Raw genomic sequence first — 16,628 nt, forward strand, 5'->3', positions numbered from 1 at the left:
CTGAGGTCTTCATCCCCCCCCCCATCCCACACCCTGCTGGCACCCCAGCCCAGCTTGCACAGAGTAGATGTGCCTCAGGAACTGACATTAACACCCCCGCCCCCACACCCTCACCGCAACAGGCCAGCGCCCCACCCTTCACTATTGCCCCAGCCTTCGCTCTCTGGGCCTTTCTCTCCTGACTTCCCATATTCCCTCTTGCCATCCCGTACCCACCATGACCACAGGAGGATTCTTCTAACACAGAATATCATTTCTTTGGCCCCTCTGTCTCCCATGGATCTCAAATCTAGAGATCTTGTTCCTCTTTACCTTGGCCTACAACCCCTCTGCTTTTTTCCCTTTTCGACCCCCAGAAAACCCCAGCACAGCTAGACGCTGGGTAGCTACCCCAAAGCCCACCTCCAACTCAGTGCGTCTCCAGCACTATGTAGTCTCTCCTGCTCTGACAAGATGGTCCTTGTCATCCTGTTGAGCCATAAGAAATTGCTAATTATCAAAAGACATTTGCCCAGACCTGGCCCTAGGCCAGCACGGGCTTGTCACCAGGCCTTGCTGGAGTGAGTGACTACTTTATCACACACATGCATGCACACACACACACACAGCCTTCCTCAGACCTGTCCAGGTTGACCCGCAGAGCCTCAAGTGCTTGCCTGTCTCAGGGACAGCTAGCTCTCCCAGACCTGTCTCTTGCCAAATCTGAGTATGGTGTGGTAAGGCTGGACCAGAACCTGCCATCCATCTCTACCAACGTGGGACCAGCACAGCAACATGCATCACTCATTGTTAGAAGGACTCAAGTTGCCTCAGTCTTGCCTGCCTCTGTTCAGGGCTGGCATGATAGGATATCACAGTTGGCGTCTTCCTTGGAGAAGACGTTTGTGTCTTGTTTGATGGAAACATCAGGAGCCTGGTGCAACCCACAGCACTTCAGATGTACTGATGTGTTAGACATGTGCTAACCCTTTGTGGTATTGTGGATTTACAAGAGGACTAGCAGGTTGGAGGTCCAGCTGCCACCTCACAGGACCTGCTGGCTTCTGTCACTGCTCTTTTAAAAGGTGGTTTAGCTGGATGGTGGCTCTACTTGTCATCCCAGCCCTTGGGAGAGGCAGGCAGGAAGATCAGAAGTTCAAGATCATCCTCAGCTACATGCATTCAAGGACAGCCTGGGCTACATGATCCTATTTAAAAAAAAAAAAAAAAAAAAAAGCAGCAGGCAGATAAAAAATGGCTCGCAGGTGAAGGTGCCGCTCACTGCCGACTCTGGTGATCTAATCACCAGGTCCTCAAATGATGGCGAGAACCAACTGCTCCAAGTTGTCCTCTGACCTTCTGACCTCCATACGTGTGCCATGGTGTGCACTCACACACACATTAAATAAATGAATGTAACTTTTTTTAACTTAAAAAGCCAAAACTAAACAAACAAACAAAAAGATGTTTTCAAGTGTCCGTTTCCCAAAAGAATCTTAGGTGTAGACACTTCCTGCATCTCTTTGTAATTCTACCCAGGAGTCAGCTATCAAATACCTTCCAGTTATCTATATTTATTGTTTGTTTTTTCGTGTTTTGTTTTGTTTTTCCGCAGGGTAGGAGACCATCTCATTTCTTCCCAGAATGCCCAACAAGCCAGAAATGGTTGCCCGAGGCCCATACCAGTCGCTCAGCCAGATGACTACAAAGAGGGCAAACGAGGTGTTGCTGGGCGTGCCACGCCCTCGTCATGTAAGAGCGCTGAGTGTGCAGAGCCAGTCCTGAGCTCCGGGGCTCAAAAACCCAAGTGATGAAACAGCGGGCCGTAGGTGCATGCCAGCTCCTGGGAAGCCCTCTGGCTTCAGCCACAGTCCTGGATCCCAGAAGTCCACAAGCTCCAGCCACACTACCAGATTTGGGGTCCCGCCATCCTCCAGATCTATTGAAACAATGTGTCTACTGCTCACGTCTAGCAGCTCCCAGAGCTAGGTTTAAGATAAACAAGACTTCAGTGTAGAGATCTCAGCTTGCTCTCTGGCTTAGTCCACTGGCCTTGACGATCACAAAGTGCCCGCGCTTTATTTTGTGTGTGCCGGGGATCAACATAAGGTGTCTTTATCATTCTCTACCTTATTTTTTGAGACAGGGTCTCTCACTGATCTTGGAGCCCACTGATTGATTCAACTAGGTCAGCAAGCCTCAGAGAAGATTCTGTTTCTACCTCCCTGGTACTAGGATTGCAGGTGGACACGGCTGTGCCCTGGTTTTTATGTGGGTGCTGGAGACTGAACTCAGTCCCCATGCACTTTGCCAAGAGAACTGTCTCCACAGGCCCTGGGGCTGGGCACTTTATTTAGTTCACAGTTTAGGAACCAGGAAATCGAAGACCCAGTGGTCCCATTACTTCAACCACTAGTGAGGTCCTCTTTGGTTGTGTCACAGCATGGTGAATGGCACCACGTACATGCAAAACAAGAAGCCAGCAGCCAGGGAGAGTTGGGCTTTTATGGCAATTCCTTTTTGAGGGAACTAACAAGATTTCCACAGTAACAACATCAACTCCCTCCCCTGTGAGGTGGCACTTCATTGACCTCATCACCTTGCTCTAGACCCACAGGTCTCACCTCTTCCACACTGCCAAATGAACCCTCAGGAGACATTCCTAACCTTAGCTAAACCCGCCCAATACAGACCTACACCAAGTTTCAGTGTCTCAGTCTCATGCTAGAGTTCAGCCATGTGGCATTAGAATGTGCAGCGGGCACAAACAGCCCTGAGGTCAGAATGTGCTTTGAAGCATCCAGTCAGTGAGTTAAACAGAACCCGCTGGGGCATAAAAGTATTTTTTTTAGCTACCACAGGAGAAAAAGCATTTTTGAAGCAGAAATATACAGAGTATTTCTTTTTTAATTTTCAAGAGGAAATTGAAAGGATTGTGAGCAAGCCAGATAAGACTCTAATCTCCACTCAAATAGGAAAAGCCACAAAATAGCAGATCAGATCTCAGGAAGAGAAACATCAGCTCAGGGGTGGTTCAAGTCAAAGGCTCCCATGCCCAGATTCTGAGGCACCAGGTAGGGAGGGTCCTGTGACTTGGGGGAGAGGGACACTCCAGGGGCCTTTTAGTTATGGGGAGCTTCAGAGCTCTTGCCAAGTCATTTTTCATTGGTTATTTGGCCTGTGTTTGCAGTTGTAAATCCCACTAAGTATCCCTTCACCGTGAGGTATTAGCTTGGCCAACAGTGATGTCTGCTGGTTCTGCTGATCCAAAGGATGAGGGTCACCTTCCCTGTACTTTGAGGTCCTCGAACATGCCAGCCAAGTGCCACATCCCCAGTGCCTGGTCCTAGCCCCTGGACAGATGCCAAACCTCAACCTGCTCCAAGGGCTAGGACAGTGTTCCAAGTGTCAGCTCCTTACCTGGTCCCTACTCACTCAGCCAGCCTGGGACCCCAGGCTCCACACTGGCTCCCGCTTCCCTGTGGGCTTCGTCTCCACTGTCCTCTGCTTCCCTGGGACATTTGTTCTTTTCGGGTGTAGACTCCACCTTTCTCTATCACCCTTCAGCCTAGCCTGTCCGCAGTCACCCGTCCCTGAGTACACTAATGCCAATCCATCGGTTGGCCTGCTGCCCCGTATCTTGCAGCTCTCAGCAACCTGGGCCTGAGGGACTGATGGCAAAAGCTCTCCCAGCCCCATCTTGTCCATTGCTTAGTTTCTTCCCACTGGACACCAATTATCCTGAGGAAAGTTCTTTCCCCAGCTACCAAGACATAATGTGAGTGTCAACCATACACTGGTTAGGCCCACCTAGTAGGGTGGCACACCCTTGTCACCTAGTAGGATGACAGAAGTGGGACGCCTCTGAGAAGTAGTCTAGGCCAGACTAGCCCACATAACGAATGAGTATAGGTCCAGCTGAGACTACTTCCTGACAGACTGGCCCACATAACGAATGAATATCAGGTCCAGCTGAGGCTACATCCTGAGGATCTTACCTTAAAAAAGAAAAAAATCACGATTTAGCTCAGTGGTAGAGCGCTTACCTAGGAAGCGCAAGGCCCTGGGTTCGGTCCCCAGGTCCGCAAAAAAGAACCAAAAAAAAAAAAAAAAGAAAAAAATCACACAGGTGAGCAGATGTGGGGTTCAGGTGCCCAGCCAGCACTGTCGGAAATGGACTTGTCACAGAGGAGGTACATCTGTCCATCTGTTCCAGGAACTGCCGATGTGCACCCATAGAGTCCGTTCCTCCCAGATGCTGGCTCTGTCCATGGGCGCCTTTTACTTAGGTGAGATCTCAGAGTCCACAGTGTAGTGTGGGATGGGGGAAGCGGCAAGAGAGGTGGGCTACCATAGCTGTTGCAATAAAATACCTTGGCAAAAGCAACTTACGAGAAAAGGGGTTTACTTGGCTCACAGTTTCTGATTACAAACCATCATCGTAGAAGAGTCAAGGAAGCAGGAACTGGAAGCAGCCAGTCATATCCCACCCATAGGCAAGAGCAGGGAGCAGTCAGCATGCATACATGGGAATGTCCAGATTATTTTCTAGTATGATCCAGGATACCCTGGCCAGGCAGTGCTTCCTCCCAGAGTGGCAGAGTCTTCTGTTAGTCAGGGGTTCACCACAGGCATGCCCACAGGCCAAGCTGATCTAGACACACCCATACTGGGACTCCCTTCCTACATGATTGTAGACTGTGTCCAGTTAGTATTTAAAACTAACCATCAGAGCCAGGCAGTGGTGATGCACACCTTCGATCTCAGCACTCAGGAGGCAGAGGCAGGCAGATGTCTTAAGTTCGAGGTCAGCCTGGTCTACATAGTGAGTTTCAGGCCTTCAAGAACATATTTCAATCCCTGCCTTAAAAAAAAAGGGGGGGGGGCTGGGGATTTAGCTCAGTGGTAGAGCGCTTACCTAGGAAGCGCAAGGCCCTGGGTTTGGTCCCCAGCTCCGAAAAAAAAAGAACCAAAAAAACAAAACAAAACAAAAAAAAAAAAAAAAAACGGACTGGACTGGACTGGCTTAGATTCCCAGCACTCACAGGGTGGCTCACAACTCCCCCATAAAGTCCAGTTCCAGGGAATCAGATGCCCTCTTCAGACCTATAAAGCCTCCTGAGTGCACGTGGTACCCAGACATACACACACAAGCACACACATATACCTATAAAAACAAAGGAAAAAATAAAAAATAATGAACAACGAAGATCGACCATCACAGGAAGGGTGGACCGAGAGCCTCAGCCTGTGGGCTTACCACTGTTGTTCTCCTGCCGTCATGCTGTTCCTGTACTCTGACCCCAGGAAGCCCAGGTCCTGAAGGTCTTTCCTGCCCTCTTGGTGGCCTTGGAAAACTGAACGTGGAGGTGCAGGGTCAGCACCTGAATGTGTGTGGCCACTCAGATTTACTCAGTATGCCAAGCCTTTGTCCCCCTGAACCCCGTTCCAGCACACTGATGAGAGAACAGGGACACGCCCAGCTGTGGTCTCTCGAAGAGTCAGAAGCAGAAAATTCTAGGCCCAGATAGACTAAAACCAAATTACATTTTAGGTGCCATATTGGAAATGGATTTCTTTTTTTGGGGGGAGGGGTGCTGAGGACTAAACCCAGGGCTTTGCGCTTGCTAGGCAAATTCTCTACCAACCCCTCAGAAAGGTATTTCTTGTTTAGGTCAGTAAAAAGCCTCCTGCTCTGAATTTGAGGGGAAATACAAGGCAGGTTCCTTTATATTTAATATAGAATATGTTTCTTTCTCTCTGTCTTTATCTTTAATAGGAATGAAGAAGAGAAAATTTAATTAAAGGTGGTGCACACCTTTAATCCCAACGCTGGGAGGCAGAGCAGGTGGATCTATGTAGGCCAACCTGGGCTACAGAACAAGTTCCAGGACAGCCAGGGCTACACAGACAAACCCTGTCATGGGAGGGAGGAAGGGAGGGAGGGAGGGAGGGAGGGAGGGAGGGAGGGAGGGAGAGAGAGAGAGAGAGAGAGAGAGAGAGAGAGAGAGAGAGAGAGAGACTGGGTGGGGACGGAGGTGTTTTCTATGTGGAAACTAGGAAGAATCTGGAGCAGCTGAAAAAAAGCTAGACTAGAAAGAAACAAATCCACACACCCTGTCGAAGTGTACCCTGACAGTAACCAGGCCAGAGAATGGATAAATGACTTTGACACAGAGACAACCATGAGCTCATCTCCAGGCCTCCACAGAAGCTCAGCGTAGCATTGAGATGCGTGGCAGCCTGAATGTGGCCATGACCACTTGCTAGCCCTGTGAGCACACTGAGACCTCAGCCTGATGGTATCTCCTCAGGCACCTGAGTATCCTGCTCCATTTCTAAATTTCTATATCTAAAGCCGCCAGATCTAGCAACTCCAAGTCCAGGAGACATGGTTGTATTTGTTTATGGTAGACAAATACACCCTCACACATACTCTCCCAGCTTTGTATAGAGCCTAGAGAAACAGTCTATGACTACCGGCTTCCCCGGAGGCAGAGAGGAGACTGGAGGATACATAGGAAGGGGACAACAATTCCCACGCTGTAACCCCTGCCTGCAAGACCCCAAGCAGCAGGGTTAGTAAACCCAGGTCCATGGCGACCAGGCCCCGGGAGCCAGCATGCACCGGTCTGGGGTTGCACCTGCCTCGGCTGTGTAGCCCAGGAAAGCTATCCTTGGAGGCTCCAGGGCAGGTGTGTAATGGGCTCTGTCTTCTCCTCAGCAGTTATGGACCACAAGCCAAGAGAGTGGCTACCAGCTGGACACCAGGAGTCTCGCTTGATCCCCACAGCAGCCCTCAGTTGGCCAAGAGAGGTGATCCAGGACCCAAGCAGTGGACACACCACCAGGTAAGATGTCACGAGTATTCATCCTACGAATCAGGTCCCCAGATCAACCCCCACGGGCTACATATACAGTATCTTTCTTCTTCCTCTTCTCCTCCTCCCCCTCCTCCTCCTCCTCCTCTTCTTTTTAATGTTCTTAGAGACAGGATTTCTCTGTGTAGCTCTGACTGTCCAGGCACTCATTCTGTAGACCAGGCTGGCCTCAAACTTACAGAGATCCACCTGCCTGTGCCTCCAAAGTGCTGGGATTAAAGGTCAGAGCCACCACTGCCTGGCCGATATATACAGCATCTTACAATTGAGGGCTCCTGTGTGCCAACAGAAGTGAAAGAAACTTCTCTGGGGTCCGACACATGATAAATATATCCAGTAGGAATACCTGGTGACCCACCAGTGTGTCAGAGCCAAGGGACAGTAAGAACCTCCTGCCTGAGAACCATCATTGTCAGCCTAGAAAAAGATGTCCGTGCTGTTGGTTTTGGTTTGGGTTTGGGATTGGGATTGGGTTTGGGTTTGGATTGGTTTGGTTTGGTTTGGTTTTGGGGACGGGCTCTTAACTATGTAGCCTTGGCTGGCCTAGGACTCAAACCCACAGAAATCCACCTACCACTGAGGACATAGTTTTAAGAATTGCTAAGAAGTGATGGTGAACACCTGTAATTCGAGCCCACGGGAAGCTGAGGCAGGAGTATCAAGAGTATGAAGCCAGCCTGGGCTACATAACAAGACTTTGTCACGAAAAAGGGGAGGGAAGGGCAGCGGAGGGGAGGGAGGGAGAAAGGAAGGAAAGGAAAGCCGCTGGGAGTGTTCAGGGTGCAGCATGCTCTTAACTCTTACAAGTGAGATGGGCGGACAGGAGAGAGATCAAAGATGATGTTAGCCAATGGCTCAGGCATAAGGTCAGGGATCACAGACAGAAGCTAGACCCTGGTAAAAGACCAAAGAAGTGGTTTCGTTCCTCTTTCCCTGGGGAACATGCAGGTCCTCAGCGAATTGCTACTGTCTTTCACAACCTCAAAGCACCCCTCTGAAGGTCTCCCCAGCCACTTCAGACCTGAGGAAACCTCAGGTAGGAGCCTACCTTGTCTCTTCCCTGCCCTCCAGGCCTCCTGAGGACACATACCCTGAAGACAGAGCAACCTGAAGAGGGAACACTCAGTCTCTAGCACTGAAATAAAGCTAGAGTGTGTTGAGCAAGTCTGTGCCCTCAAACTCCATTGGAGGAATGAGGCAGGGGCCTCATGAGCCTTTATAATAGACTGGGAAGTGCTGCCATCCACACCTACTGTAAGCACCCCCCAGTGTCTGCAGGAACCCCCCACCTCACAATGGTTTCTAGAGTGAACAGAAGTCCCCCCACCCCCCGTGGTGTCCGCAGTGTACAGCTCTACCTCTCTGGCCAGTCTACCACGGCCCTCCCGCCCACTCTCAGAGCTACTAAAGGGGAGCTTGTCACCAGCTCAGGGCTCCTTGGCTTGGGTAGGATCAAAATATTAAGGAACTTGGGGAGAGCTACAGTCTTCTCACTTGGCCTCCTTGCTCACACACCAGATGGGTCCTCTCCTGTCGTGCAGCTAAGCCAAGTCTGCTCTTCCGGTGCTGGGGCCTCTTTCTTCCTGTAAATGCTGAACTAATTTCCGAAGCTCACCACTGAAGACAGCCCTTCACCCTAAAATAGCCATTCTCACATGGCAGGGCTCCACAAAGCTCCCCTAGAAACGCCCCTCACTACACCTAGCTGGCCCTTTAAGCTTCGACTGGGCACAGGTACCCTGTGGAGTTGCCCTTATCTTGCATCACAGAATTCAGCTCTTTCTAAATGTGGGGGGTTCCATGAGAAGATACGGTGGAAAGAGGGAAGTGAACACTGTCCCATCCCCCCGCCCCGCCGACCATTCGGGGAATGTTTGCCTCCTAACCTCTTCTTTGCTGGTCTATCTTCTCAGCTCAGGCCCCTTGTGGACCTCAGCAAAGTACCCTTCCCTCCTACCTGACCACAAAGACAGGTCACACCTTTGACCACAGGGTTCGGGCTTCCCGCAGTCAGGGAGCCAGCTGTGCTGTCAGATGGCCACAGCTGACTGCCACCATCCTCAGAAATAGCTTAGATGGGTGGCTGCCTGGGTCCCCATTCCTGGCAGTCAGAAGGCACTTTGGATGAGTACATAGGAGACAGAGAAAGCACGCTGGCAGAGAGCAAAGACTCTGTCTTTGGCATAGGGACAGTGGGGTGTCCAGGAAGCCACAGCCCTGGAGACACCGGATGTTGGTGATGCTCCACTGGCCCAGATGCCCCAGAAGCATTTGGACACAGGTGCCAGACAGGCTCCTTTCCAGTACCTTCCAAGACCTAGGCCTGTTATCGTATTGCTTCTAGGGAAGCTAGACATAAAGTTTAAAGCTCACTGTCCCTTCCTCTTCTGTAGAAAAAGCTCCACTTTTCTAAAAAAAAAAAAAAAAAAAAAAAAAAAAAAAAAAAAAAAAAAAAAAACCTACATAATTTGTTTGTATACGTCCTAACATGGGGGTGGGATGTGTGTTATGGTAAGTCAATGGACAACTTTTGCAGAATTGGTTCTTGCCTCCTACCATCATGTACTTCCTGGGGATTGAACTCAGATCACCAATCTTGAGCAGCAAGCACCTTTCCCTGCTGAGCCATCCCACCAGGCCCTTCTTTCTACAAGCTCCTTCAAATCCTAGCCTTAAGTCACTGGAGAAACATTGATGACTTTAAAATACATTTATTGCACCAGGCTGTAAGTTAAAGGCCAGGCTGGGCTACATAGCAAGAACCTGTTCTGATCTTCAAAACCAGTAAGATGGGTCCCTGAGTCTAGGCACCAGCTACCAAACCTGAGTTTGATCCCCAAGAGCCACAGGGTGGAGTGAACTGATTCCCATACATCATTCACCTCCACACATGGACCACAGTGTGTTCACAACTACACACATGCAAAAGGAAGAAATGAAATGAAATGTTTTAAAAGACAGAATAAGAATGTACTGGCCCTGTCCAGTCGCCATCGGAAAGCAGTGCCCATGGCCCTGCGATACCCCCTGGCTGTGGGTCTCAAAGGCCACAAGCGTCAGCAAGCCGAGACACAGCCTGTGTGGCGGCAGGCCCCTCTCCAAGCACACCAAGTTCATGCGGGACACGATATGGTACGCCGTGGAGTTGCTCAAAGTGTCCAAGGACAAGCGTGCACTCAAGTTTATCAAGAACAGGGTGGGCACACACATCCACACAATGAGAAAGTGAGAGGAGCTGAGCAACATGCTGGCAGCTATGAGGAAGGCAGTGCCCAAGAAGGATTGATGAATCTCCCCCCAATAAAAGATCACGTTCTTACAGTTTGTTAAAAAACAAAAATGCACTGGGCCAAGGTGTCAGTCACTCCAATTAACACCGAGTCTCAACAGAGGAGGCTTGCTTGTTCCTTGAATTGAATACTTGCTGCTTCCCGTGACTGACCACACCCAGGAAGATCGCCTTGAATGCCTCTTGCTTTCCTATCACTTCAGGCCTGCCACCACAGGTTGACATGGTGTTGACACATGATCTGTAGGTGGCCCCGTGAATCCCAGAAAGTAACCATAGCTGAGTGGGAGGGGAGAATCTGCAGATGCAAAGCTCATATCTAATCTTGGGCCCAGAACCTTTCTTACACAGACAGGAAATGATTGTTTTACAAATATAGCTTAAACATCCCTAACCTGAAAGTCTGAAATCCAAAATGCTGCAGAATTTGAATCTTTGGAAAACTGGTTTTACGGTTATGTAGAACTTGATTTTTTTTTTTTTTTTTTTTTTTTTTTTTGGTGGTGGGAGCGTATACTTGTGGGGCGTTTGCCCCCGTGGAACATGAGGTTGATATCAGGTGCACTCCTTGTTTGGTTTCCACTTTATGCTGGTGCAGGGTCTCAGGTAGTCTAGCCAGCTGGTTCACTTCAGGGGTTTCCAGCTCTGTCTCTAAGTGCAGAGATTGGTTACAAGTAGGTCACTGTGACCACCTGACATGTATGTTTCTGTGGATCCCAGGAGTCAAACTCCAGTCACTCTTAAATAAGAGTCGCTTTCCCTGATAAGCCGTCTCCCGGCCCTCTGTTTAGTTTTTTGAGATGGGGTCTTACTGTGAAGCCGAGACTGCCTTGGCTCTCACTAGGCTGGCTTTGATATTGAGACTCAGTCTCCAAAGGGCTGGGATTACAGATGTGCACACCATCCACATCTGGCTTATTTGAAAGAAAAACTCTTAAGTGCTATTTGAAGCAGGATGTAACCATTTATGCTTTGCAAATAGAGACAGGAAGACCAAGAGCGCCAGGCGTGGGGCTGGAGAGAGTTCAAAGGGTCAGAGCAGTCACTGCACAACAATAGGGACCTGAGTTTGGTCTCCAACACCCATGTAAAAGGCAGATGTGGCTGTGTCTACCTGGTAACCCGGTGCTGGGGAGGAGAGAGGAGGGAGGAGGGAGGAGAAGACAGGATTGCTGGGGCTTGTTCGCCAGCCATTGTAGCCAAAAACAGCAACAAAAACTGTGAGCTCCAGGTTCAGAGAGACCCAGTATGGAGACATACTCTTTTCATCCTCCAACTGGCATGTACCTGCATGCATTCGTGAACGCATATACCATGTGAGCATATGTGCATGCACATACAAAGAAAGTTCCAGGCTACTTTGAACTACATAGCTATACTCAATATTTTGGGGTTTGGGGTTTTTGTTTTTGTTGTTGTTGTTTGTATAGTTCTTTGCTTTGAGACAGAGTCTCATTGTTTATTCCAAGCAAGCCTCAAGTTCCCAGTTCCCCTCCTCTCCCAGCCCCCCCTCCCCCAGAGGTGGGATTATAGGCATTTGTCATTGGGCCTAGCAAGATCCCATCTTTAAAAACTATAAAATTACATTCAGGTTATGTTGTATAATTTACATAATGCACACATGAAACATCAATGATTCTTTTGTTTTTTGTTTTTTTGAGACAGGGTTTCACTAACTTTGGCTAACCTGAAACTCATTATGAAGACCAGGCTGACGTTGAACTCATAAAGAACTGCCTGTTTCTGCCCATCTGGTGCTGGGATTATAGGTATATGCCATCATGCCTGGTGGCATAAATGAAATTTTGCAATAAGTTGTGGTCTGGAAACTGGGGAGGTGACTCAGTAACTAAGAGTATTTGCTGTTTATAACACAAGCCACAATGCTCCTCTCAAAGGGAATAGTTTGTTATTACAGACCCCAATATGAGTAGCCGTAGTCTAGAAACTCCGACCAAGGCCACACCAAATTTAGTGTACCAATGAGATAACATATGATGGTGCTTTTCATAGTAACAGAACAAAGAAAGTCCTAAACCAAGGCACTTTTCAAATACACTGATGGAAACATAATAGGAGTTGGTTACAGTGGACAGGGTGCCTCTGCTATAGGATTCAGATGCCATGCACTGACTCAGCCCTGTGGTGGGTGGGAACTAGAGTTTGGTCAATACATACCAAAAAGTTGTATCCATTTGTCTAGGATGTCAGATCAGATGTGGAGTTGGGCAAGGAATGACTATTTCCAGGGCTGAAGAGCCCAGGAGAAACTGTTAGACCCGTGTCACTCCAACCTCTCCATAGCCACTGACATGCTGAGCTGTCAATGAGCTTTGTAGAATGTTCAGTAAAAGGTGCAGCTTCTTCCTGGGGACTTCCTACTGCTCTAGCAGAGGGCCTGGCTTTAGTTTGCAGCACCCACCTCAAGCAGTTCACTGCCACCTATAACCCCAGCTCCAGGCACTCTAGATGTGGTGCACATACATACATACATGCATATATACATATATGCACACACACGCACACACACACACACACACACACAGGCCCTCACACATACACATAAAGAGAGAGAGAGAGACTTGGGTCCTGCATGGCCAGGCATATTGATGCACATCCTTGACCCTAGCACTGGGGAAGCAGAAGCAGGTGGATCTGTGAGTTCCAGGTCAGCCTGGTCTACATAGTGAGACCCTACCTCAGAAAGAAGGACTTGGATCCTGTTCACAAGATATTTCATTATACCAATGCGTATATTCCAAAATGTTTTAAAACTAAACCCAAAATACTTTTATCCCCAAGCCTTTCAGATAAAAGAGACACCTTCTGCCCTGTTACTCTAGACCAGGCTGGCCTTGAACTCACAGAAATCCCTGTGCCTCTGCCTCCTGAGTGCTAGGATTAAAGGCATGCACCACCATACTTGGTTCTTTTTAAATATGAGAAGAGAGTTTATGTTTATGGGCTGGAGAGATGGCTCAGCCGTTAAAGGCTAGGCTCACAACCAAAAATATAAGAGAGTTTATGTTTATGCTTTTTTTTTCTTCCCTCATGTGCCCCTCCAGATAAGGTGGCAGCTCAAGATACAGTACTTATTTAGTACATCCAGCTAAAAGTGACACTTTGGAATCAGTGGCCATGGCTAGCAGGACAGGGGAGCCTAGTATCTGGTGCACACATGTGGACTGTTGGTAGCCATTAGTTCACCCAGTGTACTTTCCTCTCTCCTGCTACCCACCTCTCCCCACCATTGCCTAGGTCTCATTATTCTCAGGACGAGGTGTCTTGTAGCAGCAACCAAACTTAGTGAGCAGAGAGCAGCCCCTAAGAACCTCCTTCATGCCTTCCTGCTTAAGGAGAGGACATGGGATCCTCTGCAGGGGTGCCGAGCTGCTGGGGTGAGTCAGCATTCCAGATCCAAGTGGAGGTGTGATCTCTCTGGTGTCCTGTACAGCTCTTCTTCGCCAGGACAATGTCCCCATTGATAAGCTGACATAAAGCAGTACCCTAATAAACCCTTGCCTATCTTCGGGGCACCTCCCAATGAACACATCCGTCAAATGTGTTCCTGTAACTAATAACTTTCTGAAAGTCATGGGTGAGTGCCTTCCTGGACTTCCTTTGGGCCTGCCCACTGTACCTTTGGCAGTGCCCTTCCCTACCCCTGCAGGACTGGAGGAAAACTCCTTGCCAACAGGCCCTCCTCCGGCAGCACCAATCAAGACTTGGAGAGCCTTGGCAGAAGGTGGGGGGAAATCTTGGGTGCTACCAAGGGCTGCCTCCCTGATGCTCAGGCAGGATTTCAGTCAGCTAGTGGGGAGAGCCAGCCAGAGAGAGCTCCTGCCTGAGGATTCCCAGAAGGGTCGTGAGCTGCTAAGCAGAGTTCCTATGGCTCATGTGAGTCAAGGCTCTTCCAAAAGACAACATTATGTGTATGTAGAGAGGGAGATTTAAGATGTGGGCTCCTGTGACAGCGGAGGCTTGATGGGTTAAGACTGAGGTGGGGCCTGCGGGAGATCCAGGGAGGGTGCAAGTTCAGTCCAAAGGCTTCCTGCTCACATCCTTAACTTCGACCAGTGAAAGGTTATCCCTGTTATTCAGGCTCCCAACCAAGTCCCAGCAGAGAAGTTTGTTCGACTCAGTAGGGGTATCTGCTTTAATCCCACTACACGGGGGGGGGGGACGGGGGGGACACACACACACACACCCAAATCCTATCCTCAAGCCCATCTGACACGGAGAGACAACCATCTCCTCTGAATCCCCCTGCAGAAGGCCAGTGCCCTTTCCTGCTGGGAGGGCACAGCTCTCTGCACTCTGCTGTCTGAGTCCTTCTCCCTTTTCTCCGTGTCTTCTGCCAATCACTTCTGCTCACCCCTGGCTCCAATTGCATGACCTCACAGTGCCAATACTGGCCAGCCTCGGCAGTGGTTGAGGACAGCCTGGACTGGCCAGTCAGCCTCCAGACTTGATTGAGGACAGGTCCAGGAGCACAGCACCAGCTCTGCTTCTGCCGTGGGAGAACTCCGTGACTCACAAGGGTGATTCCGTGTTTCCGTGTTGTTGACCTGGGTGACTCCGGCCTGCTTCACAGTCATTCCTTCTCTAAGGGAGATGGAACTACACCTTCAGGTGATCCACACACTGGAAATGTATGTGTATCTTACCACATTTAAAAATTAGGTGTTGTGGGGGCTGGAGAGATGGCTCAGTGGTGAAGAGCACTGACTGCTCTTCCAGAGGTCCTGAGTTCAATTCCCAGCAACCACATGGTGGTTCACAATCATCTGTGATGGAATCCCATGCCCTGTTCTGATGACAGCTACAGTGTACTCACACACATAAATCTTCTTTAAAAAATTATTGTGCCAGTGACAAAATACCAAAGTCATTCATTGACTTCATATATACACACACATATATATATGTATATATATATATATATATCATCTATAAGTATTAGGTAGGTAGATAGACAAGATCCTGTCTCAAGATATATATGTGGACAGTTATAGAGGTAAAAACAAGGCCATGATTTCCTCCTAAGAAACTTCCAAAATTGTAACCCTGATTTATGGGATGCCTATACCTGGGACTACAATGCAGCCTCAATGTTTTTAAACATTTTCCAAAGACAGGGTCTCACTATTGTAGCCTTGGTTGACCTGGAACTCCATATGTAGACCAGGCTGACCTCAAACTCACAAAGACCTGCCTGTGCCTGTCTCCTGGGTGTTGAGACTAAAGGCACATGCTGCCACACCTGGATATCTTTATTATTTTTAGTTCTTTATATTTATGTATGTATATATATATGTGTGTGTATATATGTATATATATTATAAATATTATATGTGTGCGTGCGTGTGTGCGTGCGTGCGTGTGTGTGTGCGTGTGTGTGTGCGTGCGTGCGTGTGTGTGTGCGTGTGTGTGTGTGTGTGTGTGTGTGTATGAGAGTTCAAATGCCCAAGAAAGCCAGAGGTGTCAGATCCCTATGGAACTGGAGTGACAGGAAGTTACGAACTTCCTGATGTGGGTGCTTCGAGAGGTGCTCCTAACCGCTGGGCCACCTCTCCAGTCCCTGTGTTTAACCATTTTACAGATACAGAAACTTATTCGTGCTCAGCCACCACCCCAAGAAGGTCAGAACAGGCCCTGCGCCTCTCTAGGAAGAATGTCTCTTGCTTTCTATGGTCCTGGCCTTCACATCTCAACAGGGAACTTACCCTTCACTGCTATAGCAGGGGTCCCACAGCCTCTTACCATCACTATAGTAGCTTAGGAGGCCCCATTAGCAAGCTCAAAGCCAACTGGATACACAAACCTTTTGTACTCACACCCTAAGACACACACTTAAGGAAGACTGGCCACCTTCTGTTTGTGTGCTCTGTGTAAGCCGGTGTGGAGTCAGCTCCTTAATGGTGACCTTGAGTGATGATCCTGGGGCTTCACAACTTTAAGACACGGGAAAATGGACAATTTTTTTTGCAAATAGTGAGAACCAGGTTCTCAAGATGAGAAAACAGTTTAAGTGCGTGTGTCACTACTTCTGGCTGCAAGACAAGATGGGCAGGGAGTGCTCAGCCCAGGCCCAGCCCATTCCTGGGAGACAGTGGAACCTAGACCCCAAAATGCTGTTTGAAAACACTGGGCTGGGCCCACAGGAATTAGTGGAAGACAGCTGGAAAGCGATTGTTCTCCACTCCTGGCGTCACTGCCTGCGGATGAGCTCAGGAAGGCTCCTGAACTTTGGACCCTCAGTCTGCATCTGCTAAAAAGGAACTCCTGTGTTGCAGGATTGTTTGAGGGTTCAACATCACTATATCAGCACGACGTTCCTGGCCACCCCTCCTAAAATCAGTTTCCTTGTGCTACGGAAGCAAATCTCTGCACTGGGAGAAGCCTGACAATCTGGCTATGTCTGCCTTCCTGTTCTGGGTAGAAGTCTGACGCTATACCCTTCAAAGGGTAGGAGCATA

At 49.0% G+C, this 16,628-nt stretch overlaps 1 protein-coding gene and 1 long non-coding RNA gene across 25 annotated transcripts in view; one reads left to right on the forward strand and one right to left on the reverse strand.

Annotated features, from left to right (window-relative positions):
- Positions 1-16,628, forward strand: part of Armc9 (armadillo repeat containing 9) — a 126,098-nt gene that overhangs the window by 104,257 nt on the left and 5,213 nt on the right. For 5 of the 20 annotated variants that reach the window (XM_039083408.2, XM_039083414.2, XM_063267034.1 and 2 more), the window contains 2 exons: positions 1,595-1,731; positions 6,704-6,830. In XM_039083408.2, the coding sequence (XP_038939336.1) occupies positions 1,595-1,731; positions 6,704-6,830 (264 nt within the window). Of the gene's footprint in view, positions 1-1,594; positions 2,005-6,703; positions 6,831-7,808; positions 8,025-11,814; positions 11,964-16,628 lie in introns of those variants that run through there. The other 15 variants (XM_039083412.2, XM_063267031.1, XM_063267030.1 and 12 more) reach the window with 8 other exon arrangements.
- The window catches only part of LOC102548542 (uncharacterized), a 96,072-nt gene that overhangs the window by 47,064 nt on the left and 32,380 nt on the right, over positions 1-16,628 (reverse strand). For 3 of the 5 annotated variants that reach the window (XR_010055047.1, XR_010055048.1, XR_005489274.2), the window contains exon 1: positions 7,909-8,047. The exons of 1 other annotated variant lie outside the window; for it this stretch is intronic. This is a non-coding gene — a long non-coding RNA (uncharacterized LOC102548542). Of the gene's footprint in view, positions 1-402; positions 1,602-7,908; positions 8,048-16,628 lie in introns of those variants that run through there. One more of the 5 variants, XR_005489272.2, reaches the window with a different exon arrangement.

Source organism: Rattus norvegicus, chromosome 9, assembly GCF_036323735.1.
Source record: "Rattus norvegicus strain BN/NHsdMcwi chromosome 9, GRCr8, whole genome shotgun sequence".
Taxonomy (NCBI): domain Eukaryota; kingdom Metazoa; phylum Chordata; class Mammalia; order Rodentia; family Muridae; genus Rattus; species Rattus norvegicus.